The sequence below is a fragment of the Phoxinus phoxinus genome, assembly GCF_949152265.1.
Source record: "Phoxinus phoxinus genome assembly, chromosome: 1".
Lineage (NCBI taxonomy): Eukaryota > Metazoa > Chordata > Actinopteri > Cypriniformes > Leuciscidae > Phoxinus > Phoxinus phoxinus.
Window position 1 is genome coordinate 44,014,369 of NC_136876.1, and position 16,820 is coordinate 44,031,188.

General features: G+C 40.6%; 1 protein-coding gene across 2 annotated transcripts in view; it reads left to right on the forward strand.

The window, feature by feature from the left end:
* The window catches only part of nherf1b (NHERF family PDZ scaffold protein 1b), a 45,066-nt gene that overhangs the window by 9,758 nt on the left and 18,488 nt on the right, over window positions 1–16,820 (forward strand). The window contains exons 2-3 of one of the 2 annotated variants that reach the window (XM_079624830.1): window positions 10,055–10,177; window positions 12,359–12,529. In XM_079624830.1, the coding sequence (XP_079480956.1) occupies window positions 10,055–10,177; window positions 12,359–12,529 (294 nt within the window). The remainder of the gene's footprint in view (window positions 1–10,054; window positions 10,178–12,358; window positions 12,530–16,820) is intronic. The other variant, XM_079624831.1, reaches the window with a different exon arrangement.

A 16,820-nucleotide genomic window follows, 5' to 3' on the forward strand; every position in this document is an offset into this window, starting at 1 on the left:
GATGGAGACGGTTTTCTTGGTGGATCTGATTGTCAATGTCCCACACAATCGGACTGAGAAATAAGGCTGGAGGGAGGATAGGCACAGGTTCACTATCTTCGTGAGGGACTTGATGAATTCTGGAAAGAGCATCAGCTCTACAATTCTTGCTGCCTGGACGATATGACACCTTGAAGTCGAATCGAGTGAAGAAGAGGGCCCAACGGGCTTGTCTCGGATTTAGTCTACGAGCTTCTCGTAGATACTCCAGGTTTCGATGATCCGTGATGACCTCAAACGGATGGTTAGCTCCCTCCAGCCAGTGTCTCCATTCCTCCAGGGCTAACTTAATAGCCAGTAGCTCACGATTCCCGATATCGTAGTTTAACTCCGCCGGGGCAAGCTTTTTGGAGAAGAAGGCACATGGATGAAGTACGGAGAGATCCCCCTGCCGCTGAGACAAAACGGCCCCCACTCCTGAGGATGAAGCATCGACTTCCACGATGAATGGTAGATCAGGATTAGGGTGAGTGAGTATTGGAGCAGAAGAGAAGGCTTCCTTGAGCGATTGAAAGGCCTGTAGAGCCGCAGGTGATAAGGACAGAGACTTGGGCCGACCCTTCAGAGCAGTGGTAAGTGGAGAGCTGAGTTGACTGTAATCTTGAATGAAACGTCGATAGAAGTTGGCAAATCCTAGGAAGCGCTGGAGTTCCTTTACAGTAGATGGTAAGGGCCAGTTTAGAATGGTCTCCACCTTCCTCTGGTCCATCTGGATTCCATCTTGGCTGATGATATAACCGAGGAATTGAACAGTAGTGATGTTAAACTCACACTTCTCCAGTTTGAGGAAAAGCTGATGCTCGCGTAGTTTCTGGAGCACTTGAACGACATGATGATGATGTTCAGCCTGGGAAGATGAGTATATAAGTATATCGTCGATGTAGACGATCACGAAGCGATTGAGGAAGGGGCGAAGGATCTCATTCATATACCCCTGGAATACTGCTGGAGCATTTGACAGTCCGAAGGGCATCACCTGATATTCATAGTGACCGGAGGGAGTCACGAAGGCGGTCTTCCATTCATCTCCGTGGCGGATACGGATGAGGTTATAGGCGCTTCGAAGGTCTAACTTGGAGAAGATTTGGGCGCCTCGGAGCTGTTCCAGAGCAGCCGGGACCAGAGGAAGAGGATACCGAAACTTCACTGTCTGAGAGTTAAGCTGACGGTAATCGATGGACGGCCGTAAGCCTCCGTCCTTCTTGGCCACGAAGAAGAAGCTCGAAGCGGCAGGGGAGATAGATGGTCGGATGAACTCTTGCTGTAATGCCTCTTCTACGTACTCCTCCATGGCCTTCTGTTCCGGGATGGACAAAGGATAGATACGGCCCTTAGGTAGAGTTGGATCGGGTAGCAAGTCGATTGCGCAGTCCCATGGTCGATGTGGTGGTAATTTGGTGGCCAGCGCCTTACTAAATACGTCCTGGAACGCCCGGTACTCCACTGGAATTTCATACTGACGTTGAGTCTCAGGGCTCTCCACTGAAGTGGAATGCAGTGACACTTCTGAGACATCAGACGAGGATGGAGGGATAATATCCGAAGAAACTTCTGAGGAAGGACTCTCTATTTCAGCGGATGACGGAGAAGGGGTAACCTTGGTGATAGTGGTTAGACAGGAAGAATGACAGTCCGAACCCCATTGGAGGATTTCACCGGTCTTCCAGTGGAGATGGGGTTGATGTTGTATTAACCACGGGCGTCCCAGGATGATTTCGGCTGTAGACTCCTCCAGCACCATAAAAGAGATCTCCTCAGTGTGTAAGCATCCAATCTGCAGAGTTAACATGGGAGAACTGTAACGGATTCGACCCCTTCCTAGCGGTTTACCTTGGATGGTATGAATAGCGAGATCGTACTCAAGTCGTTTCTTGTTCAGATTCATCTTCTGGAGACATTGGGAGGAGATGAAGTTTCCCGCGGAACCGGAGTCAATGAGGGCTTGTACTGGGAAACAGAATTTGGGGGTTATTAGATGGACTTGAGTTTTGATAAGATGTTCGACGCTAGGAGGATGGTAGATTGAGCTTACCGCAAGGCGCGGAGGTCGAATGGGGCAGCTGTTGAGTAGATGTTTGTCAGAAGCACAATATAGACAGAGATGGGCTTGCATTCTTCGTTGTCGTTCAGAACGGGTTAGTCGAGAAGAATCAATTGCCATAGGAATAGGTGCTGGAGGAGTAAGATGAGCAGGTTGGGACGCCGGGGGCGGAGGAAGTGCAGTGGGTATATTGACGTCACAAGCAGTTAGTAGTTGAGAGACTCTGATAGTTTTCTGAATGAGCGCTTCTATGCCCATGACGTCATCGTAAACCACGACCAGCTGACGGATCTTCGGAGTTAATCCTTGACGATATGCAGTAATTAAAGCGGGTTCGTTCCATCCACTAGCAGCAGCGAGGGTTCTGAATCGAAGGGAATATTCAGTCACCGAAGAACGGCCTTGTTTTAGATGGAACAGCTGATCGTGGATAGAGAGGGAAGCCACGGACTGTCCAAACACATCCCTAAAGTGTTGAATAAAATCCTTGCATACACGAATGGTCGGAGAATTGGAATTCCAAAGAGATTGAGCCCACTGGAGGGCGGAACCGGTGAGTAACGAGATGATGAAAGCCACGCGGGCGGCGTCATTATGGAATTGTTGTTCATTCATAGTGAAATATAAAGATACCTGGAGGAGGAACCCACTGCAATCCTCCGCCTCGCCGGAGTAAGGCGCTGGTTTGGCCATGGGACTGGAAGAGGCAGTGAACGAAGCAGCGGGTGAATGCGGAAGTGGATCCGGGGATGGACTGGTTGAAGCAGACGCTGATGCGGTGGGCACTGGGTGAGGAACAGCGTCTCGTGTATCCGATTGCATGTTGTTGGTCTGATCTTCTGTCAGGGTTTGAAACACGGAGAGAGATGACGTAAGTTGTAAACACACTTTTATTGAACAATGCAGTTGCGGACACACAGTGGAATGGTAAGTGAGACAGTCTATGGCAAATATGGAGAGTCTTAGCTGAATGATTGATTCCGTGATGTGTATTCAGGTGTGGATCCAGGAGAGGGAGTTGAAGAGAAGGAGCCTTGATGACTGGACTGAGACGAGACGATGGGATCCGAGGAGGAATGCAGGTAAGCTCGGGTAAGTAGCGGGTTAGCATAGGAGAGTGTTCACGGTGGGTCTGTGGTCAAGTAATGACGAGATCAGACCACGGAGGTGAGGTGAATGCTGGGTTATAAAGGGAACTGGTGAAGAGTCACAGGTGATGGGAATCAGTAATCAGGGGAGTGTGAACGGGTGATTGAAGGAGTGGGAGGAGTCAGTGATGATCTGGGAGGTAATGGAGAGTGATGTGAAGGTGGAATCCTGACAAATACATTGTATGGATCAAAATTTCTGATATTTCTTTTATGCCAAAAATCATTAGGATATTAAGTAAAGACCATGTTCCATGAAGATATATTCCTACCTGAAATATATATAAAAAAAATATTTTTGTGAGTGAATGCAGCAAAATCACCAACAGAAATGGACAACTTTAAAGGCGATTTTCTCAATATTTCGATTTTTTGCAGCCTCAGATTCCAGATTTTCAAATAGTTGTATCTCGGCCAAATATTGTCATAGTCTAACAAACCATACATCAATTGAAAGCTTATTTATTCAGCTTTGTATAAATAAAAAGAGATGATATAAATTAAAAATACCCATAAGACTGATTTTGTGGTCCAGGGTCACATGTAAATGCAGATTACCACATTCTTCGATCATTGTTCAATTCACGTTTGGCAAAATTGACACATGTCGTATTGCTATTACCCTTTATTATCATTGCAATTAGTTGAATTTAAGAGTGCTTTTTTACCCACTGAAGTAGGACTTATAATACATCTGAGCAATTCCATAATTACTTCTATTGTACAACTTTTAGTTTTACAAGGTGCACTTTTAAAAATTGTACTTAAGTGACAGTCACAATGTGTACTTTCTGAGTACAATTAAGTGGGATTTCATTTCATGAATAGATTATTATTTGCAAATACAGTTGTCTAAAAAATCTTTTAAGATTTAGGGTACATTACAAGTGCACATTCAATACAATTAAGCACACAACGCTATTAGAAGAATATCATGGAACTACCAAGTACAGAAAAAATACTTGTAGTACTTTATGGTACCTTTGTGTTATTAAGTTTGAAGTAAACTACAAGTGCACATTCACTACAGTTACTGTAAGCCCACTTCTTTTTCACAAGGGAAGACAGCAACATAAGAAGCACTACAATCCAAAGTGTTATGATATAAGAGATAATTAAGTAAATAACTGGTCCCAGAGAGTGTATATAAAGAAGATGAGGGGGCCATGTATCAAACCCTGAGGTACCACGAGTGGGTTTCTGATGAAATTTAGGTTGTTTTCTGTTTGTGCATTTGAGTCAGAGCCATGGTATGCTTGCTTCGTCAACTTGAATACTGCCATGAGGCAGTGCTAGTTTCCCTCTAAAGTGACTCAAAAACGCTAGTGGGAATGTACCCTTAGATACTCCTCCCTTCCAGGATACCATGAATGATCTACCCATGAAGTCGGACTCAAACTAGTCGAGTGGAAGGAGAGTGATAGATTTGCCCCAGATGAGAGGAATAGTCTCTGGGCTATCTAGATTCAGTTAAAGACACAATAGGGCTCAGTTGTGGGACATGTTTGCCTATTCAATAGCTCTGATATCATTCCCGGGAAAGATCAGAAATAGACCACCTGCTACCAGAACAAGAATACAAGATCATTATTGACTTAAGAGCACATGCTGTTTGTTTTTGATTTACGTCAGCTGTAGTCATGTAGTCTAGAGCTGGGCATGCTTGACAGTGAGGTTGATAATTTGCAGGCCATTTAGTCTAATATGGGTGAACTTTGGACCCGGCAGGGTGAAATGAAGCTGTTTCACCTTGTGGAGAAACATCTTTAATTTCTGTGAAGAAAGCTGTAATTTGACTTATCAAGCCTTGATATCTCTGAACAGATGTGACTTGTGTCATAGAGTCACTAGAGGCTATGTGTAAATATTTATTGTCAGCTGGTTTACTTGGTCAAGATTGTTGAATAAGAAAACCCACAGAGAATACAGTCATCACATCCCATCTACCATATGTGTCTAGATTATACACCAGTGTTTTTCCAACCCTGTTCCTGAGGCACATCAACAGTACACATTATTATGTCTCCCTCATCTTACCCATCCAATTCAGGTTTTAAAGTCAGCTGATGAGTTGAATCAACTGTTTGTTTAGGAAGGGTTTGAAAAGAGTTTGGTGTGCCTGTTAGCGTGCCTCCAGGAACAGGGTTGGGAAACACTGGTAAACCACCACAAATGTTTCCCATTTACTGCTTGCTCTATAGGGTCACAGTAATGCTGGAGCCTATCCCAGAGTCACGGGTCTTGGACAGGGAAACACCAGTGTTGTAGTCCAGACTCAAGTCTTGAGTCCAAGACCATATTTTCAGGAATGGTCACTCGGTCTGGACTCGGACTCATAGAAACTGGTCTCGACTGTTCATATAAAGTGTGGTCTTGGATTTGAGATGGACTTGAGCCACTTGTCCAAACTCGAGTACTACAACACTGGAGGGACAATTGCAGAGTTTAGCTTCAATCCAAATCAAACATACCTAAACCAGCTAACCAAGGTCTTCAGGATTAGTAGAAAATCCCAGACAGGTGTAATTGGTCAGGTTTAGTCCTTCAGGGAGTAGGGTATTACTGTAATACTGGAGGCTTCATTTTTTAGGACCGCAGTCCTAGGACCGCATTTCTAGGACCCTCTTTTTATTTACTAGCAGTTTATACCATTTGAGAGCACTTACTATTCTATTCTGTAGTTTTATTATTCATTTTTAGTAATGATTTAGTTGTTCAATTATTTCAATTTATTTGTTGTCCTAACCAACCCCTAACCCTAAAGACAACCTTTGGTAACCCTCTTGAAATATTTAGCCTAATTAGTTTATATATATATATGAGGCTCTATATTCTGGTTTTAAATTCAGTTTTGCTGTAAAGAGCAACCTTGTTTTTTTCAACACGTAATCAAGATATTTTCTGTGTACGTACGACACGGCGCCTCATCTAATGTGAGGCTTGAAAACGCAAACTTGAAAACTGGTTTCAAAGTTTTTGAAAACGACACCGTTATCAACTCTGCTTAAACTACAAAAACGTGAATTTGTGAAAACGGCGACGTCATGCGCATGCGTATTACGTGTTCAGTCTATAGGCACGTAGTGTTAGTGAAACTTTTTAGTGACATCGCCATCTATTGCCCTGGTACGAATAATACAGCGGTTTAATCCATTTTCACAGATCCGTGTGATCGGGGAACAGGGACAACGTTGTCACCTGTACGCACCTTTTTTATTGCAGGAAAATAGTATTGCCAGGAACAAAGGATGCAAACTCCACAGAGAATAGAGAACTTTTTTTTTTTTAAAGTTCACTTTAAAATGAAAATAATGTCATCATATACTCACCCTCAAGTTGTTTCAAACCTGTATGAATTTCTTTCTTCTGCTGAACACAAAGGAAGATATTTTGAAGAATGTCAGTAACCAAACAGTTAACCGGTCCCATTGACTTCCATAGTAGGAAAAAAATAATTGGTTACCAACATTCTTCAAAATATCTTCCTTTGTGTTCAGCAGAAGAAAGAAATTCATACAGGTTTGAAACAACTTGAGGGTGAGTATATGATGACATTATTTTCATTTTAAAGTGAACTATCCTTTTAAGTATGTAAGCAATGTAGGGGTTTCACATTCATTGATGACATGACAGTAGAATTAGACGACTGATAAACATATCACAGAGTAAACAGCCAGCTAAACACTAGCACTCCTTTGCTAAATGTTTGCCTAGTCAAAGCTGCATAGTATCGGGTACAGTCATTTGAATATGTAAAGCTATAATTAAGGCCGGTTTCAAACATTATGATTCACTGTGTCTACTGTGTTGAGTAATGTTCTGAGCAAACTTTAATCGGGGAAACTCCAGTTATCAAGGAATCCAGTTTAGCAAGAGCTATAGTAAATAGGTTTATTTCCACTCATCTGCATTTTTGCTAGTGCTGCATAGCATTAGTAAATAAAAGTTTATTGGAGGACATTTTACAAGATTTTTTCTTCAAAATGTCACATTTAATAGTGTGTTATACTTAATTGTAATTATTGAAATTTACTGGAAATTTCACACTGAAATTTGTTTCTACACCAATTCTTTCCAGTGTAGCAGGAAACATACTTCAGCTTTCCGTTGACATCAAATCAGCTGACTCAGTTTACAAAATATGATCTTGCTGTGTCATGAAATTCATGAAAGCCATGAGAACATATTATAGAATCTGCAGAAATGGCTTGTTTGGCTGCACAAAATATGATCTGCTCTTTGTCTAATTCATTGTAATAATACATAAATGTTGTTACTATACAGTATACAGTGAGTTAACTTGGCGGTCAGAATATCAACGGCCTCTAGACAGGCTACATAGGTATCGTAAATGCAGTGGTTTTATAAATTTTGGTTCTTTAGTGCTGATGCAGCAAAAATAAAAAATAAAAATTCGCAATGAATGCACATTAGTCAGACCAACCAAATTTTTATTTTTGCTGCATCAGCACTAAAGAACCAAATATTACTCTGTGTATGTTTTTTTCTCTGTTTATGCACGAACAGAGATTTACTACCATGTTTTGGATCTTTTCTTGGATTTTGTCTGGCCCAAACTCAGCTGTGTTTTCAAATCTTTAGGCTTTTTGACACAATTCATTGGTCCCCAAGTGGTTAAAACAACCCAAATGCCTGTAAGTACTTGCTCCCTCCATGTTTCAGAGTTTGTAAGGTCTTCTGGTGTTGGCAGCTGCAGTGATTGTGTCGGGTTGGCAGGGCTGATCTCAGGTCAAGGCCGAGGTTGTGTACACAGGATGTTCTGTTGGAGCCAAACCTTGGTTCCTCCCATTTTCTTTTCAATGGTTCCTCCTCACGAGATGGACAGGCTTTTGTGATTGCAGCAGATTCCTCAGATTCCCTGCCCTCTCTGAGATTCCTGCACACGAGACACACAACACATCCTCTGTGAATCGGGGATAGATGTAGAGTTGAAGCTGGGCAGTGGGATCTGTCTTTTCATTTTGATTGGGGGCCTGAACAATGAATCGAAACTGCGATATGGCTTAGTGACATTATCCAATAGCTGCGATTTAATTCAATAAATATATGCGCAATGTTCATTTGCACTAGCAGTTCATGATCTGGTGTTTCGACATCTCAGAGTGGCTTATTCACAGTAAATGCTCTAAACTGTGAGTTTGGGTCTCTTATAAAGTGCATTTGGGAACGCAACATGCAACTACCATTTCACCAGATTTATATTGAGAGGCGTTTATAATACTGTTGCCAACAAAGAAGAGGCTTGACCCCCTGTTGTTTTCTGCCAAAATAAAAGCTTGATGATTTCATCTTTGAAAATGAAGAAATTAAGACAGCCATAATTGGTACTGCGATTGTATTGTTATTCTGTAAAAAAAAAAAAATTATATATGTTTTATTCAATAAATGGCTGGAATTTTGTCAGTCAAAAGTAGTCGATCTCCGAATGCAACGTAATGAACTGACTCCAGTTCATGTTATGAGGAAATGTTATGAACTTGTAATTCCAATGAAAAGCATGATAACTTAGACACTTAGCTCATGGCAATATCTCATGGAAACAAGCTTTAAGAGCTTTCCATCTTTACTGTCCTCATGTTACGTTGCATTCGGAGATCGACTACTTTTGACTGACAAAATTCCAGCCACCGGAAACACTAACTGATAAAGTGAGTCGTACAAAGCCTTTCTTTTTAGTAAACTTTATGTACACAAACAATGTAGTCAATGCTGGAGTTCATGTGTAGAGCCGCTGGTGATACTTCAAGCACAGTTTCATGTTGTGTCGAGCCTTCTTAGTGTTTTTAAAATAGTGATTTTAATGCTATCATTGTAGTGCCCTTAGCACTCCCATTTAAAATGCATTTTGACCGAAAACGAAAATACGGTCAATCTTAAAAGTGGCGTTTCCATTCTAATTATGCTTTCACACGAATGTTTGACTCGGGTAGATCAACAAAAATAGCCTAGGTTCAATTTGGCGAGAGTTACTATTTAAGAGCTATTCAAGTCATTGGGCCCTATCATACACCCTGTGCAATGGCGTGACGCAAGTGTTTTTTGCTATTTTCAGTTTCGGTTATCATTGTTTAAATAGAAAATACATTTGCGCCCATGGGCGTGCTGGTCTGAATAACGAGATGCTATTTTGAGGGCAACTGAAATAGACTGAGCCATTGACCAACTAAAACCTGGTCTAAAGTCAGTGGTGCAGTCTATTATTTTGTCGTTTAAAGGGCGCATTAGTAATGTGCGCCTATAGGCGGGTCCACAACGCGTGTACACTTTGTCCCGTAGATGATCTGCTTGTACGCTTTAACCTCGCGCACGAGCAGATCCGTTTCCTCTCTGGAGACTCGTTCAGTTTTTCCGCTTGCAAATTCCTCCATGTAAATAGCGAATCCGCCATGGCTCGAGCGCAACTGGCTTTTAAAGGGAATGGGAGATGAGACTCTGATTGGTTTATTGCACGTTACGCCCAAAACACACCCATTGCTCATTACGAGAATAGAGACAACCCTTTTAGACCATGCGCTTAGATCATTAAAATAGGGCCATATATCTTTATCATTATCGTAATAGTTGTGGTGTGCTATTCTTTTACATTCAGAACCATTATTAAAACCTCATAGTTATAGACATCGTTCTTGGTGTGAATGAGACTTAAGAGTTATGCGATTAAGCGATATACATTATGTAACCAAATTTAGCACTGGTGTTTTCAATGCGTTTGATCCATAATTTTACAATCCACTGTGAAATGTCTGATTGGTTTAATCAAGTGGGGAGAATGATCAGCTCCTGTTGTGTTGTCATTTATTCGTAGATTGCAGAATTGAGGCGAAACGAGGAAGAAGCAGAAGCAGAGCTATTCGTCAGGGCAGGCTTCACCCCTCACAGACTGATTCGCCTCCACGATGTCCTGACTGACGGCGCTGTGCTGGAGCGTGTGAGTTGTGCCGTGGTTCAGGGCGGGCGGTGTTTCCGCATTGTTACTGACAGGTGTGGTCCTCAGGAAGTCCGGCTCTTCCTGCGCTTGAGCCGAACAGAGAGGAAACGCTGCCGTAAGCACTGTGTGTAAGAGTGACAATGCTGGGAGGATTGTAAATGCTAATCATGTTCAACTCACTGCGACCGTTGCTCATATTTGCAGTTAGCCAGACCAATTCCCCAAAGGATTCAACTTTTTAGACTCTCCCAGCATGGTCTGTGCTACACATATGAAGAATAATTTGCGTTTGCATCAAACTAAATATGGCGCAGACTCTGAATAATGATAATCGTACCCACCAGGGCTGAGTTGATCGTAGAGAACATAGATGGCCAATAATCTTGAAATCTGTGTGTTTTTGTTCATTGTACAGTTCTCTTGGCTAAATTTGATTTGATTTGATTTACTTTATTAATCCCCCAGGGGGAAATTTAAATGCAATCAACAGCGGTTAAAATGAGCAGTTAAAATGATCAAATAGCAGTTTGAATCACTGTCCAAAGAACTATAAAAAGACCCAACTTGCTGAACGTAGCGGAAGGGTGTTATTTTCCTGCATGACAATGCTCTGAACCGTGTGCCGCCTGAGAACAGTGAGGGGCGGCTCATGATCAGGTGACCTCATCTGGTGCGCCGTCTACTTCCATCGCGTTCAGGACAAAGAGAAAACATCCTTCTGTCTGAGGATGTTCTCAGACAGTAGTCTATTCCTCTGTCCAGTACAACAACCCTTGTGAAAACGAAGTGTGTTTCGAATGTGCATTTAGTGTCATTCCAAACTTAATATCATTTACAAAAATCAATGAAATAAAAGACCACTTAAGTGCACTTAAAGAGAGTTTACTTTCTTAAGTGTCCACAATAATGTCAAATTAAAGTTTGATTTTAAAGGTACGTTTTAAATCATGTTTTCTTTAAAGGGATGCTTCACCTCTGGACAGATGGATGTGTATTTAAAATGGGTAATTTATGTAGTAGAATTATTTTTGAATTTGGAGCCTTCTAGACTGAGAAAAGCCAGAAAATGTATTTGTGGCTTATGTGGATGAAAGACAACAACTCCCAGAATGCACTTGCTTCGCTGCCCTACGAGGCCACGCCTACCGGTAAGAGCGCAGCTAAACAACAAGGCTAGGCTACTAGTGAGTCTCCGTGACGAGTCTGCCAAAAATGTCCAGGATTCGGCTTTTGCGTTCTACAGTCGCCATTCATCATGTTTACTGTGGCGAGCAGGACGAGACTGACGGCCGCGGGAGAACGATATATATATTTACTCCAGAAGCTAACTCTTCGAACATGGAAAACAGTGATAGATACGTCTCTTAACCTTTACCCAACTTTGAGGGGACCAAGAGAAACATGATTATGTATTTCTGCTCAGCTAGCAACACATCCAGTGTTCAACCGCACGGCGTACGCTAATATTACTGTCTACTTTCTATGTATAACAGTTCGATCTAATAACGTATTAGACAGGACTGTTAGACAGATCGTAAACTAATGAACATGGAGAATGCGAGCACTGTTTGGCTCTGGCGTTCTCAGCGCCGTCAATATAAAAGTCACAACAACAAGCGCGGCTTACGTCACTTCAGAGTTCCTACTGGCGGTGCGAATGCAACCAGGAAAACTTTCCTACGAGAACCATTAGTTCTCTGGGAACCACCTTGGTGACAGAGCCTTCTCCGTATTTGCCCCTAAGCTGTGGAATCCGCTAGCTCAATCTGTTATCTGCTATCTTCTTCTTTATTATATGCATTTCACTCATCTCTGAAAATGTATATATTTTTTCTCAGGCCTATTCATAGCTTTGGATATGTTAGTCTTAGTGAGTAAAATTCTTAGTCTTGATTTTAAAATGGTTTTAGTTGCTAATTTAAATTTGTATACTTGTAAAATTTTTGTTTGACTGTTAATTTTATCGTGTTTTTGTGACGCACCTTGGTCAGCAGAATTGTTTGTTTTAAGGTGCTATATAAATAAAGGTGACCTTGACCTTGCTATTTGAGATAAGACTATATTCTATAAGATGAAAGGCACAGACATTCTGACGCCGAACTTCCTGCATTCCAGTGCCACCCGCTCGCTTGTGTTTCATTGTGCTGACTTTGTGTTTGTTGTGTTGTGTCTGTCCTGCAGGACTTGAAGCCCGAGCTCAGACCGCGGCTCTGTGCCATCAAGAAAGGCTCCAATGGCTTCGGCTTTAACCTGCACAGCGAGAAGTCCAGACCCGGCCAGTACATCCGAGCTGTAGATGAGGACTCGCCGGCACAGATGTCCGGCCTAAAACCCAAAGACCGGATAATACAGGTACAAGACACACTTTCTCAAGTCTAGCTTTAACCCTCTGGGGTCTAAGGTGTTTTTGGGGTCCTTGAGATGTTCTGACATGCCCTGACATTTGTGCTTTTTTCAGTTGCTTATAAACATATTAATGGCAAAGGTGTAATTACACTCTATTCAGTAGGGCTGTAATCTCCCAGTCGATTAGTCGATTATTGGTTGATGCGTTCTGGATTTTTTGCCGCGTTCATTTCATCAGTTTTGCCGCATTCATTTCATCAGGTGGAAAGCACTAATTGCTAATGGGGGTGTTTTCAGAGCACCGCTGTTTCACAGGTAACAGTCTGTCTTCAGAACACCCCCCTTGTTTTCACTTCTTTTGGATTAACCCAACCCACTGGAGAAGAGAGACAGATTGAAGAAAGTAGGCAAAGCACGTGTGCTTTAGTATATTAGTATTATCCATACATCAAAATATCAAAAACATTTGCATTGTTTTAAAATGTGCGTTAAAGTTAAACTTAATTAGACATTATTACAAAGTGCATTTAAAAAAAATGACACTTAAGTGTGTTAAGAAACATGCATGTGTGCTCTTTTTAAGTGCACTTAAGTGTGTTAAGAAACATAAACTTGTGTTCTTTTTAAGTGCACTTAAGTGTGTTAAGAAACATAAACTTGTGTTCTTTTTAATGCACTTAAGTGTGGTAAGAAACATGAACGTGTGCACTGTTTAAGTGCACTTAAGATATATAAATAGATTTTTTATTTGTCCTCGAGAGGAAATTTGTTTCCACCATAGATGCGTACATAATACAAACACACATAACATATTAAAAACTATATTAAGAAACATGAATGTGTGCTCTTTTTTAAAGTGCACTTAAGTGTGTTAAAGGGACACTAAGTATCTTTTTAGGTATTTTATTATCTAAAATCAATATTTTTATTCATAAATATGTCCTCAATGGTGTACAAATACCTCTGCCAATTATCTGACTTATCCTTATAAATGAAGAATTTATTATCTTTATAAACATGGGACGGGTAGGTCCACGGAGGCTTCCATGTAGTTCCGCCATCTTGCAAAACTATAATAGCAGAGAGGGACAAAAAGTACTAAGCCAACGCGTTTCCACAACGCGTTTTCGTTCAGAGCCAGCCGAAACCAGCAGAAACGCAGGTGCAGAGCAGTGAGAGGCGCTTGAAACTGCACCGGCAAGTTTAAAAGTCTGGATTGCATTGTTATTATGGACCATACATATGCCAAGCCACAGGAGAAGAAAACATCGTCGCCAAAAAAGTCAAAAATAGAACGTAAAATGCGTGGGATTTCCCCCTTTCTGGTCAATGTATCCCTGCCTCTGCTTAATTATTTTTATCCCCGGTGGGGATTTATCCTCCCATCAAAGTGATCATAGTGCTACTACATAGTGGCGAGACGAATCACAAAACTTATCACGGATCCGTGGTGATGATTACTCACTCTCTTGAGCGTCTGGCGCGAGTGATTTCAATGTAAAGACGCGTTTATGCGCATCTAGAGGTCCTGCGGCGCGGTGTTTAGCGCGGCGCGGTAGACGCGAGCCTCATTCTACTCCAGTTTGCGCGAATGAGGCGAATTGCTATCACAGATAATGTCTTTTCTATCATTTCACTGTAGCTCAGCATCGCGATGTAAAGTTAACGTTATTGCATGATCACAGTTCATATGTGTGGGGAAAGATAAGCTATTAGAGTAAAAACATTGCGTTAGGCTACTTCAGTTAATAAGAAAAAAGATTTTACAATTCCTGCAAATGCAGTGATGAAGTTCATGTTCTCATGATTTATTTTTATGAATAATGTTTCAAAACTTCTCTGTTTAAGTGCACTTAAGTGTGTTAAGAAACATCAACGTGTGCTCTGTTTAAGTGCACTTAAGTGTGTTAAGAAACATCAACGTGTGCTCTGTTTAAGTGCACTTAAGTGTGTTAAGAAACATCAACGTGTTCTCTGTTTAAGTACACTTAAGTGTGTTAAGAAACATCAACGTGTTCTCTGTTTAAGTGCACTTAAGTGTGTTAAGAAACATCAACGTGTTCTCTGTTTAAGTACACTTAAGTGTGTTAAGAAACATCAACGTGTTCTCTGTTTAAGTGCACTTAAGTGTGTTAAGAAACATCAACGTGTTCTCTGTTTAAGTACACTTAAGTGTGTTAAGAAACATCAACGTGTTCTCTGTTTAAGTGCACTTAAGTGTGTTAAGAAACATCAACGTGTTCTCTGTTTAAGTACACTTAAGTGTGTTAAGAAACATCAACGTGTTCTCTGTTTAAGTGCACTTAAGTGTGTTAAGAAACATCAACGTGTTCTCTGTTTAAGTACACTTAAGTGGCCTTTAATTTTAGTAGTATTATATTATCTAAAAGTACACTTTTTAAAAAGTGCACTAAAAGTAGACATTCAATAAAATTAAGCACAATTATTTTTCCCAATGGCTTGGTTTTACTAAATAACTTTGGTGAGAAAAGTCTTTGGTGTTAGAATAAAACATGATAGATTTACTGTATTCTTTTCCAAGTATAGTGTTATTATGACTTGGAAACACTGTTCCTGGAAGGGAAATTTGTACATTGTGCCACTTTTTTTAAAAGCGTATCCTGTTTGAGAACAGAGAAGCAGAGACAAATGGGACAGAAGTGGAACATGGGCAAGAGCCCTGGAATCGAGCACATCACCCTCATGAACATTAGAGAGTCAAACAAGAAGCCATGAGCATGACTCAATAATCATACTACTACTATAATGAAATCTGAGACTCTGCTTGTGTTCTTGTGCGTGTACTGTGTGTGTAGGATACACCACACCAGTCTGAATTTATGTCAGGGCTGTCTACAAACAAAAATGTATAGTAACTTGAGGATTGGCCACCTTTTTTCGATTTAACACTGCTATAAAAAACACTTATGATGACACAGCATAATGAACCAGTTTCAAAGCCGATGTGATGTAAACAATTTAAATTTGGTATGAAATCCTGCTTTTCAAATCCCTGTCAGATCCTCATATTAAACAAGGGTTTAAGGAAAGACACTTCTGGTGAATAGTGAGAATTTTAACTAATTGCTATCATCATACAGTACTTCCCTAGATAATCACAGTACATGGAAATTAGTATGGAAATTAGGCATTATCTAAGTAAATATGTACCAATTTGCATAATTTACCAGAACAGAAACCGGAACATTGAATAAAGCCAGGTTAAAAATTCACACGAATTGTTGATTCCTCTTTTTTTCACTCTGTCAACGGCCAGAAAACAAAAATATACAGGTTTTTTTTTTGGTATACAATCGATAACAAGCGAATGATATATACACTGTAAAAAACCTTCAGAATATAGATTGTAAAGAACTGTGAAGTTTGGTGTATGTAAGTGCTACTGAAGTGGAGATTTCTGGCTCAGCCTGTCAGGATAAAACTGTCATGAAACTCTAGAGGGCGCCGTCTGATCGGTCCTTTACCTGCAATCTGCAAGCAATCACATCATTACCGCATGGCACAAGCTGATTGGCCTCTGCTTATCCTGCAGCCAATGAGATTGCTTGCTCAACATTAAAATAGTCTGGTTCAGTGTTTGCTGTAGCTGCTCTGAACCCCTCCACCTCCCCAGCTCCACCTGCCTAGATCTGCTACTGGATTTATGTATATGTCTATTTATGCAGCAACAGCAGGAAATCTTACATGCTCACAGCAGTGTGTCTGTGTATCTATTAACAGTAGCAAGTCCATACTTGGATATCAGATCTAGTCCACAAAGACCAAATACACAAACATCGCAATGTTTATTAAGATGCTAAAACTATTTTGAGAACTGCCTTTAAAGATACTGTATGTACTGTAATTGAAATCTACAGATGCGTATAGACAACAGAATCACATGAACGAGTGCTGTGTTTCTGCTTAACGGAAAAGAAAACATGTGACATTGAATTTATATAGCCTACAGGTGAAACTCGAAAAAATTTAATATCGGGCAAAAGTTCATTTATTTCAGTAATTCAACTTAAAAGGTGAAACTAATGAATTATATAGACTCATTACATGCAAAGTGAGATATTTCAAGACTTTATTTGTTATAATTTTGATGATTATGACTTACAGCTTATGAAAACCCCAAATTCAAAATTTGAATATTGTGAAAAGCCATAATCATCAAAATGATAACAAATAAAGTCTTGAAATATCTCACTTTGCATGTAATGAGTCTATATAATATATTAGTTTCACCTTTAAGTTGAATTTCTGAAATAAATGAACTTTTGCACGATATTCA